Below are 15154 nucleotides of genomic sequence, written 5' to 3'. Positions count from 1 at the left end.
ATTGGTTAGGGTTTATTTGCAAACCGTATGCTTCAGTGTTAACATTAAAACCACCACAAGGCAAACATTTAGTAGAATGCAAAATCTGTAGACAAGTAAACTGCGAGTGATATAAATTTTTATTTGTGCTCTGTCGGTGTTTATTTATCTTTGAAGCTACTTATAGATCGCCTGTTTTGGAGGCAATTCATCTGAGGGAAAAAAAAAACGAGGAGGAAAAGTGATTGACAGATCAACTCGGGTCAAAATCACTGCTCCTCCCCATGGACAAATGAGGCACTGCAGCTGATTTTCACACAGGCTGTATTCACTATGTCATTATGGGGGATTAAATTACCCCCACGGACCAAGCGGCAGCACGTCACGGAACTGTCACGGACCAATCAGGGCCCTGCAGAGGTCTTACCAAGGAATCAGGGGAACTTTGATTTGGCTACTACTGTAGTGGTTTATTGTTTATAGCAAAGTCTGGATTGTTTCATATTGGTGAAGGGAGAGATGGGGCACCCGTGGAGTTAGTGATTTGATATGATTTCCACCAAGCTGACAGAGTTGATGCTATAGTTAAATTCTGTAAAGAGTTATGTCTCTTTATGGTTTGACTGATAAACGGGAGGTCAGAAAGTTGTATGTTTTCTCATAGAGTCTGTTCTATTTCATGCCAGATGAGGTCATGTTGAGGAGGTTTGATCCATTTAATGAGGTATTTCAGTTGGTTAGATAAGTGATATAATTCAAAGTTTGGGGCTTCCAGACCCCCTGTGGATTTTGATTTTTGTAATGTCAAGAGTTTGATTTGGGGTGTTGTGTTTTTCCAGTAAAATTTTGTAACAGCTGAGTTGAGGGATTTGAACCATGATTTATCTGGGGAGATTGGTAACATTGAAAATAAGTAGTTTATTTTTGAGAGGATAGACATCTTAAAGTCCCTAGAAAGTGAAATTGGAGTTTTGTTTCAAAATATATTAAAAGTGTTCGAAATGTATTGATAAAAACATGCAAAAAGACTCATTTCTGTACAGGGCTTAATTTTAGAGGTTAGGGTTTCACAGTTTCACTCTGCTTCAGTGGTCTTTGTTTTTAAGGGCAGGCTTACAGAGGGGGACGCCGTGACGCACTGGCGTCCCTACTTTCATAACTCCTCCCATGTGCACAGTAATAATATAAATACTTCAAGAATGCCAACGACCGTCTGCTGCCACTACCCCTGGAGCTACCGGTGCTGCCGGAGCTATCAGTCCACTAGCTTGGTCTCTGTCTTAATAAAATGTAATGCAGACTTATCAGGTCATTGTAAAACATTTATTTATTGATGTAAATGTGGTGTTATTTGAACATAGTTCAGCAAGTGGGCGGGGCTTCTGTGCCTGCAGCAGACATCCAGAGCTGCGAGAACTGCCTCATTTAGTCACGATTTTAAAACCTAATTTCACCTACTAAACCAATTTTTCTAGCATCCAAAATTGGCAGGATGGTTAAAAGGACATATGTCTGGGATGTGATTAACTCAGAAAACCAATCCAGTGTCACTTTTCAGGGACTTTAACTACTGCTATTCTCCCAGAGAGAGATATTGGCAGATGGGTCCAGCGATTTAAGTCATCTTGTACTGATTTGAGTAATGGTGTAAAATTAAGACTGAGCAACTCTGACAGTTTGGAGGATATATTAATACCTAAATATCTGATATTTCCTGTGTTGAGGTGGTAAGGTGACACCAGGTTTGCCACATCCCCTTCAGAAGTACCAAGTGCTAAGAGAGTGGATTTTGACCAATTAATTGAGTAGCTGGATAATTCTGAATATGATTTAATGGTTGAGAAGCATTCTTGCAGCGATAGCTGAGGGTCCTGAAGCAGTAATAACACGTTGTCTGCGTGAAGTACAATTTTGTGTTCTATAGTGAAGGTTTTAATACCTTTGATATTATTATTGAAGGGATATTCCGACGTAAGTTTAACCCATGGTCCAACGCACCATAACACCAAGTTAGACCCCCCCTCGAGAGATGAAGTCTGCTAACCGTTAGCTTCTCTAGTTGTAGCACCGTTAGCAATGACCACACCGTAACAAACAGCGCAGTATACGGATCCACTATCCACCGATCAAAAGGCCACTTGCAGCCACAAATAATGCTCAGAACAGCACCAAACGTCATCAACAGTACAAACAGGGTCCCAGCCCATAATATGAGGCATCAAACATCTGTTAGCTTTGCCTGGTTTCTATTGAAACGAGACGAAAACAACTCACCCACTCTCCTCCACCAGCTCTCTCCCTCTGTCACTTTTAGCTTCCATTTCCAGCACATAGCCTCCACCGCAGCTGCCCCTCTTTCACTTTTCTCCTCCATTTCCTTCAGCTTGTCTTCAGTAAACTCTGTCTCAAACTGATAGGGGCGCCCATCGAAATGAAACCAGTCGTCATTGTTCTCAAACTGCATTTCTCAGCCGTGTTGTCCCTTCTGTGATGTCTGCTTGTTACAACCATGGTTACAGGTAGTGAGCTGACGTGGAGGCGATAACCGAGTGAAGTAGAGTCCCGCAGCTCAAGGATGAATGTGTACGTGTATTAGGCCCCATTCACATGGAGCGCCTGAAAACGCGTGCAAAACACCAGCTGGAGCGTTTTGCATGCGTTTTTCAAAGCGCTTCTGAGCTCGCGTCTATGGTCGCGTCTGCCGTTACTAAGCAACCAAAAGCGCCTGTCACATTCTTACATTTAGTGGTGTGCTTCCGTCATTTAACCAGGAATTGAGTAAACACAGAGCTGATCAGATTTCAAGCACCGTGAATCCCTCTCAGCAGCTTCACTGCTCGATCTGCCTGTCTGTCTGTCAGTTTGAACGGAGGACTCTCCGCCGTGTGGAGAGGAGGGAGGCACGCGAGACGTGAACTCCCTACCTTGTGTCTAATAAAAGTTAAAAATGCGGTTAAATGTACTGGTATCACACTGCTGCTACGGCAGCTGTGGAGTAGAGATCCGGGCTGGACCGGGGGAGAACTGAGCTGCCGCTCGCCGAGAGGGAGCTGCTGAAAGCGGGGAAGCACTGAGAGCCGGGCTGCTTGTTGCTGCTGGTGAAGCAGGTCCGTGCAGCTGATTCTGATCACATGACACGCGGTGCGCGTGCGGCATTCGAAAAAGTTGAGATATTTTCATCTCGGTGCGCCTCGGACACGCACGGAAAAAAAGGCGCGTCGCACCGCGTGTGCGGCACCGCTTCGGATTTTGCGCGCGCAAGGCGCTCGGTTACATTGAAAACAATGGAAACGCTCGCGCAAAAGACGCTCCATGTGAATGGGCCCTTACTCCATATAATGCAGCCAAAGTTCCTATGTATCTTGCCTCTCAGTTTATAAAAGTTATTATCGAGTGTTCACAGGGAAATGAACGGAGAGAATTACGTAAACAAGCGCGAGATAAGACGCAACGTCACACGCCGTTCGTTGCAGGAAGAGACTGTCTGTAATTTAGTGAAGGAGACATCACGGACACGGCTGAGTTTATGGAGTTTGAGAACAACGACTGGTTTGAGACCGAGTTTACTGAAGACAAGCTGAAGAAAATGGAGGAGAAAAGTGAAAGAGGGGCAGCTGTGGTGGAGGCTATGTGCTGGAAATGAAAGCTAAAAGTGGCAAGAGGGAGAGAGCTGGTGGAGTCTAAATGCTGGACCTGGGGGAATCAAGTGGTCAGTATGGTGGTCACTGCCTGTCGGTGGCCGCTGAAACCAGATGTCTGTGCTGCCAGTCGGGCACGGTGTGTTGTCAGTGCTGGACTCTATGCTGGACACGGAAAGTTGCTGCATAGCGTATAACTGGAGGAGAGTGGGTGAGTTGTTTTCGTCTTGTTTCAATAGAAACCAGGCAAAGCTAACAGACCATCACCCCTGCTGAGCGTCTCTGCATTTGTTTATGGTGAGTTGTCTCAGTTTAATAATGTAAAGAGCTACCCTGGGCTACACAGCGGCCCGCTCCACCGTCTTGCTTCTTTTTTCTTTTCTTTTTTTGGTCTTTTTTTTTGAGGGAATAGAATAACTAGTATAATGAAAGCAACCTCTGTAACTAATTACTTTTGGAATAAAGTAATCAGACGTGATTAGTTTAAAAAGGAGTGTAATCTAATTTAATTTAATTAGGACACTTTATGTGGACTAATCCATATTTATATTTGACAGGTATCTTTCAACAGGAGACTCCTTCAGGACGATTGCCTTCAGCTACCGTGTGGGATTTTGTACTGTGGCCAGAATTGTGCAGAGTGTGTGTGAGGCAATCTGGAACTGTTTAAGGGAGGAGTACATGCCTGTTCCTGGAGTTCAAGCCTGGAAAAAAATTGCATCTGACTACGAAAAGATGTGGGCATTCCCAAACTGCGTTGGTGCAATAGACGGGAAACATATCGTTATCCAGGCCCCTCCCTCCAGTGGCAGCCAGTACTGGAACTACAAAGGCAGTTTCTCTATTGTACTCCTGGCAGTAGTGGACGCCCACTATCGATTTATTGTAGTGGATGTGGGTGCCTATGGTAGGAGGAGTGATGGGGGCATCCTAGCTACTTCTGCCTTTGGGAAGGCTCTGCTGCACGGAAACATCTGTCAAAGCATCTGTCAGCTGAGAAGAGAGTCTTCAATCTGCGGCTATCTCATGCTAGGCGTATGGTGGAGTGTACTTTTGGAATACTAGCAACCCAGTGGAGGCTGTACAGGAGGGTGCTTGGGGTGTCGCCACAGGTAGCAGAGGAAGTAGGAAAAGCGACAATTTTCTGCAGCGGGATGTTGAATGCAATGACGTCCCCCACACACCAACTCCATCAGATCCCCAGGGTGCAGTCCAGGATATACCCCCAGAGTCGGCAGCAACAACACGTCGGGGGAGGCAGCTGCCATTAGAGAGAAATACACCATAGATCTACTTCTCCTCTCCCAATGGCAGAGTACCGTGGCAGGATAAAGTGCTGTGAACAGTAGCCTACAGTTGATAGCCTACAACAGAACAACACAGGCTTCTTCCACATTCAACAAGTCTTTATTAATCAAAAATAATTATCCTATAATATAATTCTATGTCAATAAATATTTATGTATTTGATTGGTCTGATTGTGTGTGTGTGTTTGTGTGTTTGTTTACAAGAGTGTTTTAATTATCAGTTTCAAATTCAAGTTCGAAGACAATTTGTTGTATTTTTAGACGGGACTTGAGCTTTATTTCGATTAGACAGCCTTCTTTAATGCATCCTCATCAGGTTCTTTGTGATTATTTAGTGTGTCAATTATTGTTTGCTGATGTCAGATATGTTTGCAGTCAGATTAGGAGTGGGTGGCACTTGTCTCCCTCTCTTGGGGGCTGGTGGGGGTGCTGGAGGTTCAGTGTCCGGGGGGGGGGGGGGGGGGGGGCAGTGTGACATCCTCTTCTTCACTCTCAATCTGTGGAGACAAAACACACATTGTAAACAAAATGTTTTTTTTTGTTGTTGTTGGTTTTTTTTTGGTTTTTTTTAAATCTTTTACATTTTTCCAGTCAAACCTTTTAATTCTGGCACCTATAGACCAACAATGTAAACTGAGATTAAAAAAAAGAAAAGAAAAAAGACATAGGCTAAAAAGAAAAACAAGAATACACACAAATCAAAGACCTCCTTAACTGACCTCTGCCTGACTCTGAGGAGAGATCATTGGCCTTAAGAGAGACATCACCTCCTCTGACACCTCAGGCTCAGACTCCAGAAAAGACGACGCTCCTGGCTGACTGTAGTTACTACTAGTAGGCCTTTCTTTTAAATGCGGCTCAAGAAAGCTGAGCACTGTCAGGTATTTTCACTTTTTTTATATTCTTTAGCAGACCTGCTCTTCTTCTCCAGCTCACTGCGCCTCTCTTTTGCATATCTATCTCTGAGATACTTCCACTTCTTTCTGCACTCTTGTTCTGCACAAATTTACTTGAAAAGGTAAACCTAAACACAGTTACACGACTACACTACCAACTGCATAGAACGTTGGTCACTATGTAACAGAGACTAACGGCAGCAGCGTATATACATTATACAGAGGTAGATAAACAACAACAAAATAAATACCTGTTATTCCGACAGACGTGGCCACATTCCTCCATGCCTTCGCCTTCGCCGTCTGATCATGATATTGTTTAATGGACAGATCATAAATGACCGGGTTGTCAGCGACGGCCAATATAATCCGCTGCCATGTCTCCGGTTGTGTTGCTGCAGTAACGTACGTCCCGCTTCTTCTGGATTCTGATTGGTCAGTGTGGGAAAAGTGACGTTGACGAGCGCGGCGCTGTTCTAAAAGTTCAACAGATTTCAACTCTGAGCCCTGTGACAAAAAAAGGAAGCGCTCAGAGCGCTTTTTCCGCCGAGGGCGCTGAGCGCTGTGAGCGCCGAACTCCATAGGGTTTGAATGGAAAGTAGACGCCCAGAGCGCTGAAAACACGTCTGGTGGACACGCCCCTTAAAGGGGAACTATGCAAGTCTGCTCGCTTTTCCGCTGTTTTGGTTACGCTCCTCTTGCCCATGTGCATCTGTTTACAACGAAGTCGGCAAAAAATCAATAGATGGAGCGGTGGATAACGTCAGATATCATATACGATGTTACAGCGTGTGTTTGTGTAGTTTTAACCGTCATGAACAAGAGATTACGGGTTACGCAGCGCGTTTGAGTCGCGGTGCAGAGAGGAGAGCTGGGACACCGATGTTGAAGGTTGGTTTTCAGTGAGACGCCAGGTGAAGACAGAGAGCCTCCGTTGTCACGGTAACAAGTCACAAGTCATGTAGTTAACCATCACAATTACTCCGGAGCTTTTAAAATTTTTTTTAATATATTTTGCCGTTTTGCCTTTTTATTTGAGAGTACACAGTAGAGATAGACAGGAAAGGGGGAGGCAGAGAGAGGGGGAATGACATGCAGGAAAGGGCTGCCCGACACGGAACTCGAACCGGGGGCCGCCTGCGGTGAGGACTGTAGCGTCTACATGGGGCGGCCGCTCTACCCACTGCGCCACGCACTGCCCCTCTCCGGAGCTTTTTAATTAAAGACCCCCTCCCATGAAAATTGTGTTTTTTATGCTTTTCACTCAGAAGGAGAGCCCTGGGAAATGGCACAGGTTCTGTGATTTTGGCTAAAAACTTCATAATCACAATTTAAAGACCACAGAGAATGTTTTAAAATAACCAAGAAGGGTCGCGGGAGGGGGACTTTAAGGTAAAAATGTAGCATGGCCACGGGAGAAATCCTGCTTAGTTCCTCTTTAAGGGACTCTTAAAGTGATACACCAACATTTTTTTTTTCGTGTCTTGCCTCACTCCCGAGTCGATGGCAAGCAGATCGACACCATCCTTTCGACTGTGCGTGCAGTAACAAGGGAGATCATATCGCCCGTAATTAGCTTAGCTCAAACACTGGAAGTGTATAGGTAGTGTTAGCCTGCCTCCTACCCGAGTCGAAATCAGCAGTCAGAAGCTGATTTAGTTTTAGCTCTAAACTCTGTAAATATATCACTTTATCAACATTTCAAACATTTTTAGGTGAGAAAGTAGCCGTTTAGATCAGCAGTGTGTCGTTAATTTGTCTAAATACCAGCTGTTTACATTGTGAAAAATGAGTCCAAAATCCGTGACAGACCATAATCTGTGTTCACGTTCAATTTTCCCATTGGAGTCAATACACTCTATGCTGCCTCTGGTCTCCCTAAAGGGCCGTGGCCGTGCAGAAGCCTAGTGACATGCATACAGGAAGCTGACTCGTCATGGAAGGTCTTGGTTTATAAACCGTCTTTGCCGATACACTTCCAGCGTTTGAGCTAAGCTAATTACGGGCGATACGGGCTCTCCCTCGTTACTGCACGCACAGTCGAAAGGATGGTGTCTACAGTATCTGCTTGTCATGGACTCGGGAGTGAGGCAAGACATGTAAAAAAATATATGTTGGTGTATCCCTTTAAATTGGAGTTGCAATATCAAGTGTGTGATGGTGATGTGTTCAACAGAAACATAGTTCAACTCACCAACAATTGAGAGGATGACGACCACAAAGTCGAAAATGTTCCAGCCAACAGTGAAGAAGTAGCATCGCAGTGCCACAATCTTGATGAGGCACTCAGCGGTGAAGACAATGATGAAGGCCAGGTTTATGTTGTTGAGGATGTACTCCATCTGAGGTGACTGCTCATCCGTCTCCACCATCATGGTTATCATGTTGAAGAGGATCAGCACCATGATGATAATGTCGAATGCCTGTTTCCCAACCAGGTCGAAGAAAAAGCCCTGCAATGAGTTCTACAAAGAAAATGGATTGATAAATTACAGGCTTTTATTTTGAAATACTTACATAAGAAGCAGGCCTATCCTCTGTTCATGTTGATGCAAACTAAAAACTCCCCTTGATGAATTAAGGATAATACGTATAACAAAAGTTTCCATAGCACAAATAGTTTCCTTATTAATTCCATTCTAAGCCTATCCCTTTAACCACGATACAGTCATTCAAACTCCACAGATGTTTCATACACTAAAACACTTCCAGAGGTTCAAAGACCCAAAGAGGGTAACCTTCCCCTTCCTGACAGGCTTTCAATGTTAAACTTGGCTGGGAGCGATGTCCTTCATTCACAGTAGTAGAGACCAATAGCCTACATTTTTAAATAACAGCAACAACAAACACTAACCCTACCCAACAACAATAATAATAATGGCTTGGATTTATATAGCACTTTTTATAGCACTCAAAATGCTTTACAGAAATCATTATTCATTCATATCACATTCACACAATAAATGATTGACTGTGGAATTTTCAAAGGGGTGTTGCACAAAAAATCTGAGAGCAGAAGTTTCACAAGTGCACAGAAGCAACCTGAGCATGAGCTGAGGACCTGAAGTGTGAGTACAGGAAATCTGTGGAAGCAACTTTTAATTTGTACAAGCACACTGGTTGAGCACATCAAATTAAAGTGCAAGCAGAGGCAACTAAGAGTGTGAGGGCTAGGTTTTAAGAGACAATTTTACAATATCTGAACGTGAAATCAATACATTTTGCCATATATTGATATACCACGCTCTTGAAAAGTAATAGGAAAAAAAACCTCCATAACATGGTGTTTTCATTTTGTGGTTTTCAAGGTGTGTCTTTGTACCAGAGGTCTTGGGATGGGCTTTTGAGGTTTCTTGGAGCCAAGTTTCTTCATGGCGTTGTAGTATTTCTTTTGCTCCTCTGTCATAAAGATGTCCTGCCCTCCTAAGTAAACAACACACAGGAACAAGTCTTTGTTATTTCAACTGCACTGAAAAGCAGACCATTGCTGTGCTGTAGCTCCACTGATTTGAATGCCTTAATTAAGAACCAGTTTACTTTTATCAATAATATTTTGCATTTCTGTGGTACTTATCTTTCTCTTCTGCTGGTTGAAGTTATCAATAATGACACCAATGAAGAGGTTGAGGGTGAAGAAGGAGCCGAAAATAATAAAGATGACAAAGTACAGGTACATGTATAAATTGATCTCCTTGATGGGCTGCTCCTCAACCTGTGTGAAACAAGGTCATTAAAAAAATTAGCCATATTGCACCTTGAAAATTTAGTTTGTAGTAAGGATGTGCCGAATTGTGATTTTTGGAATTCTACTGAATACCAAATCGACTGTGTAAAGATACAGCCGATATCGGCCCATACGGTCAACACATTATAAATGCAGTAAACATCACACAGTAAGCCGGATCTACTAAGATCCCAGATAGCGGGCGCTAAATTGCGTGCTCCAGTAAAATTTTGCGTGTTTGGTTAGCTCAGCAGTATTTAAATGAGTGTTTTGCGCATGGTAATCGTTTCTGCCATGGAGAGTGTGGACAGAGAGCTGGATGGCCACAAACACAGAATGAAAATGTGATCCGACGGATTATTGGAGGGACAAATATACATATTGTAGAGCTGCAGCAGAAGAAACGAGGGAGATTATATGTGATTGGTAAAACAAGAAGAGAACAAAATTAATTTTGGTTTATCATAAAACCTCGGCAAACGAGGAAGAGCTGCTGTGATCAGTGTTGGGCAGCAGGTGTCCACTCCCAGAGCTGAGCAGCCAGGTACTGGAGAGGAGAGGAGAGGAGAGGAGGGGAGGGGAGAGGAGAGGAGAGGAGAGGAGGGGAGGGGAGGGGAGAGGAGGGGAGGGGAGGGGAGAGGAGAGGAGAGGAGGGGAGAGGAGGGGAGGGGAGAGGAGAGGAGGGGAGAGGAGGAGAGGGGGGGGAGGGGAGGGGAGAGGAGAGGAGAGGAGAGGAGGGGAGGGGAGGGGAGGGGAGAGGAGAGGAGGGGAGAGGAGGAGAGGAGAGGAGGGGAGGGGAGGGGAGGGGAGGGGAGAGGAGAGGAGAGGAGAGGAGGGGAGAGGAGGAGAGGGGGGGGAGGGGAGGGGAGAGGAGAGGAGGGGAGAGGAGGAGAGGAGGGGAGGGGAGGGGAGGGGAGGGGAGGGGAGAGGAGGAGAGGGGGGGGAGGGGAGGGGAGGGGAGGGGAGGGGAGAGGAGAGGAGAGGAGGGGAGGGGAGAGGAGAGGAGGGGAGGGGAGAGGAGGAGAGGAGGGGAGGGGAGGGGAGGGGAGGGGAGGGGAGGGGAGAGGAGAGGAGAGGAGGGGAGAGGAGGAGAGGGGGGGGAGGGGAGGGGAGAGGAGAGGAGAGGAGAGGAGGGGAGGGGAGGGGAGGGGAGGGGAGGGGAGGGGAGAGGAGAGGAGAGGAGGGGAGAGGAGGAGAGGGGGGGGAGGGGAGGGGAGGGGAGGGGAGGGGAGAGGAGAGGAGAGGAGGGGAGGGGAGAGGAGGGGAGGGGAGAGGAGGAGAGGAGGGGAGGGGAGGGGAGGGGAGGGGAGGGGAGAGGAGAGGAGAGGAGGGGAGAGGAGGAGAGGGGGGGAGGGGAGGGGAGAGGAGAGGAGAGGAGGGGAGGGGAGAGGAGAGGAGGAGAGGGGGGGGAGGGGAGAGGAGAGGAGAGGAGGGGAGGGGAGAGGAGAGGAGGGGAGGGGAGAGGAGCGCACCGGAGGAGAGACGTGCGTCGTGCGTAACGGCGCAGGACTTTTAACACACCTGAAAAACTGCTACAGTTCGCTGGAATGACCCAGACGGAGGAAATGCAGAGATATAAGAGCTTTTGATCTGGAAGGTATTTTATTTATTTTTTTTTTATTTAATTAATTTGCACAATTTTACATGCAAGCTTAACAGCATAAATACAGCAAACCAGATGTGCAGGTGAGATTAAAGAAACCCAGAGGGGTTTTTAAGGGAAATCTCACCTCATAAAAACAAGAAATAAAAGACCACAACAACAGATCTGCACAGTCAGGAATCGATCCAGCGATCACTGCATTGGGCACTGCCAACATAGGACATGCTCTTAACCAGTCGACCACCAAGCACCCCATTTATTTTTACCAGTCTTAGGGGGCTTTCACACCCACCTCGTTTGGTCCGGACTTTCGGACTTTCCAGATAGTTCGGATCAAATTGACAGGTGTGAAAGCTCCCCCGGACCACGGTCTGGACTAAAGACCGAGTCTTTGGTCCAGCCTCAGGAGGTGGTCTTGGTCCAGACTATCCTGGACCAAGGTCCGCTGCTGTGTAGTGTGAAAGCATTTTTTTGGAAGGTTCGATCTATCAGACCAAATACAGGAAGTCACGTCAGATTCGCCCGTCTCACTCGCTCGTGCCGAAAAAAGTAAATAAACAAAAAAAAAGGAAAGATGAGTGGCGGCAACTGGCGGCAACACTTGGGGAGAGGAGGAGATCAAATAGGCCTATTACATCCAGATTTGGTCAGAAGGAGGGTTTATCAGTGTACACTTGTAAACATTTACACGGAATTAAACAGTAGCCTAGAGTGTTTAATATAAGTCCCCAAACGATAGCCTACTTGCATTTTTTTTATATAGCCTATTTTTTTATACATTACCCGAATATTCTTTTTTCCGTTGAAAAAAGTCTGAAAAAGACTGATATTTATCAGCGGGTGACACCAAACAACGTCTGCCCCAGCAAGTCAGAGCTTTTATTTCTCTCACACTCACACACACAAGTGACCTGGAGAGATGCAGCCGCATCTGACAGTAGGATCGTGCGTGTGTGTTCCCCTCCACTACACAGTTACAGCTGATCGCTGCCGCTCTCATCAATGAGAGCATTTTCGCTGCGGCACGACCCTCTTTTTTCTCTCCTTTCATCAGCTCCAAACTCACTCTTCTGCACTGCGATTACAAACCACAGCGTGCTTTCCAGCACTATTTTTTATTTTTTACACATATTTTTTATTTTATTTTTTTCTGAGCACTTCCTATGCGCTAACATCAGACGCAGGCTCATCCACAAGCCAATCACTGACAATTATAAGCAGATGCAGCCCTTGCGGGTAATGACGTCATGACGTAGGTAGATCTTTTGGTCCGCTGTCATAACAGCAGTGTGAAAGCGAACTTTACTGGACTATATGGAAACAATGTAACAAAAAATAAAAAATAAGTCCGGACCTTGGTCCAGACGATTAGGTGTGAAAGCGCCCTTACTTTTCATATTTACTTCACCACTTTACCTAATTTTAATCACCAGTCTAATTTAAAAACTTGGTTTGTGTTTAGCTTTTCTTCTCATTTTGATTCAATAAATGTCAAACCACATCATTTATTTAAGGTGTTATTTGTTGTCTCTGTTGTCCCACTGGTGTCTTTTTATTTGAACCTCATGTGGAATCATATTTCATCCAAAGATGGAATCATATTCAGAAGAAAATACAAAATGGAAATTGTCTGGTTAACTCACAGATCTGGAATCTACAGCTGCATACATGATATCCATCCAGCCTTTGAATGTTGCCTGGAAAAAGAAAAAGAAAAACACGTAATTACAAAGTGATGAGCTGTAATTATGCAATATACTGTGTACATGAACAATGGTCTGTATAAACTAGGGTTTGCTAAATGAGCGGTAATGTCCAAAATATCTCCGACCGTTTATCTTTGTAAAGAAATCATCACAACAAGGAAAAAGTGTTTGTTTCTGTGGCGGAGAGAGCAGGCGCTAGGATGTTTCAGAGTTAGGCTATCTGACACCAGACTGTACACCAGGGCTATTCAACTATATTTTTGAGGGGGCCAATTTTGTTTTCTGTTACCGTTTCATCGACAGCAGTGTTGGGCAAATTACTCTTGAAAAGTAATTAGATTACTGGTGGTACTGATTACTCCTAAATAGGCTAATCACGTTACGTAGCCGAGGACTGGTGCTTAAGATTGGGAGAGAGGAGAAGAGAGACCGGGGTGATGATGGGGGGAAGGGAGGGAGTGGGAGGGGATCTCTGGTCTGCTGTCGGCAGTGTGTCGTGAATGTATCGTTTAGGAGCGTCTACCATTTCAGTAACACTTTCTATGAAGACCACATCTATAGTGCATTATGAGCGCATTCATAGTGCATTCTAATGCTCATCATAATCAATCACAGTGTGTCCCACACATTCATTTATTCACAAAAGGATTATGTCCACCATGAATACACCCCCCCCCCCCGCATCGGACAATCGTTCCGTTCATTCAATTGGCATTGTCTCACACACACAGAGAAGCGCGCATGCATAACAGCAGTGCGTGGTAAACGTGAAACTCATACGGCCCGATCTCCTTGCAAACCTGTGGGAAACACTGAATCATAACGCACTATGACTACATTCATAAACACACATAAAGCACTATATCAACTGTTATAAATAACTATAAATCTAGCTTATAATGACTTATAAATCCAAGTCTTATAAGTGCTCTTGACTGGTTATAAACTACAGGCTGACTGATGGGGCTTATAATACATTATTATACCCCTCTATACACACATTTAACAATCAACTGTTATAAGGACTCATGGGATGCTATAATATAGTTATCAATGTATGCTTTCAGTAAAGTGAAGTTTATATGGATGTGTGGTGTGACCCACAATAGTTATGACATTCACCCAGGTACCAGAGGTCTTGTACCTTTAAGAGTTTACTTGGTTACTTAGCAACCCGAGAGCTCATGCCGGTTCCGGATTCTATAGACCAGCCATTGTCAACCTTGGGGTCCCGACCCCAGTTGGGGTCGTGAGATGATTTCTGGGGGTCGCCAAATCATTTTGGAAAAATATAAATATGCAAAATTAATTAATTAATTAATGTAGCGTCCGACCGGACATTAGAAGGACGACGAGCGACTCTCAAACATGCATTTTATTACTCAAAACCAGTTACTGTCAGCCGTAACTACACCAAAACAACAACAACAAACCTGTCCACTTGTCTCATGTCTGCCCTTCTCATTTCACTCAGACACCGCTCTCTCTCTCCTGCCCCTCACCTCACCTCATCACCACATAGGGCCATAGGCGTTCACAGACAGTCTGAAATCGCAGAACTTAAACTTAAACATTATAAACATTGTAACAGTAAAGGTCGTTACAGAGAGTTGTTTAAGTTGTGTTTTTTTTTTTTTTTTTGCATCATTTTTTGTCTAAAATTCATTGTATCAAGCGCGATGTATGTTTCTGTGCGCGTGAGATTCTGGTAAAAACAGGTAATGGAGAAAATCTCAAATATCGCTAAAACATTTTTACGCTCTCATGAGGTGGTTTTCCAGACGTTATCGATATAAACGTGTAAACGCGTAAAAGTGCTATTGAAACACTTAATTTGCATTTACACGTCAGTTGAGTTGTGTGTGTCCAGCTGTGTTGGTAATGTGACTGGAGGGGACAAATGAACGACATGTTTCTTGGCATGCATTGCTGACCTGGGCATTGTTTCTTACTAAATTGGAAAAACCTTTCTTGTTCCCCTTTTCCGTGCATGGTTGAAGGAGATTGGCTTGCATCCACGCTCCACTCGACGACAGGTCCCCGCATGTCACATAAACCAGCCCGGGTGTGTGGACACCGCATCAACTCGCCACCCGCATCTATTTAAACTCTGTCACTTTGTTTTGTTCTTTTGCCCTGATGAAAACCTCCAGGTCGGAATATTGGCCATGGAGACAAAACTACAGCAGCTTTTTCAGCGCAGGGATCAAGAACTAAAAAGGCAAAAAACACAGCAGACATTATCCATCATGCGTTCCCACCGGCGTGTGTGTGTGTTTGTGAGTGTGTGTGTGGGGGGG

The 15154-nt window shown here is 45.0% G+C and overlaps 1 protein-coding gene across 1 annotated transcript in view; it reads right to left on the bottom strand.

Annotated features, from left to right (window-relative positions):
- Nucleotides 1–15154, bottom strand: part of LOC311003567 (sodium channel protein type 3 subunit alpha-like) — a gene marked incomplete at both ends in the record, with an annotated part of 242843 nt that overhangs the window by 2284 nt on the left and 225405 nt on the right. The window contains 4 exons of the mRNA XM_083995335.1: nt 8016–8286; nt 9144–9244; nt 9392–9533; nt 12792–12845. Of these exons, the coding sequence (XP_083851461.1) occupies nt 8016–8286; nt 9144–9244; nt 9392–9533; nt 12792–12845 (568 nt within the window). The remainder of the gene's footprint in view (nt 1–8015; nt 8287–9143; nt 9245–9391; nt 9534–12791; nt 12846–15154) is intronic.

The sequence above is a fragment of the Trachurus trachurus genome (assembly GCF_905171665.1).
Source record: "Trachurus trachurus genome assembly, chromosome: 20".
Taxonomy (NCBI): Eukaryota; Metazoa; Chordata; class Actinopteri; order Carangiformes; family Carangidae; genus Trachurus; species Trachurus trachurus.
This window is presented reverse-complemented; position numbering and strand designations above follow the sequence as displayed.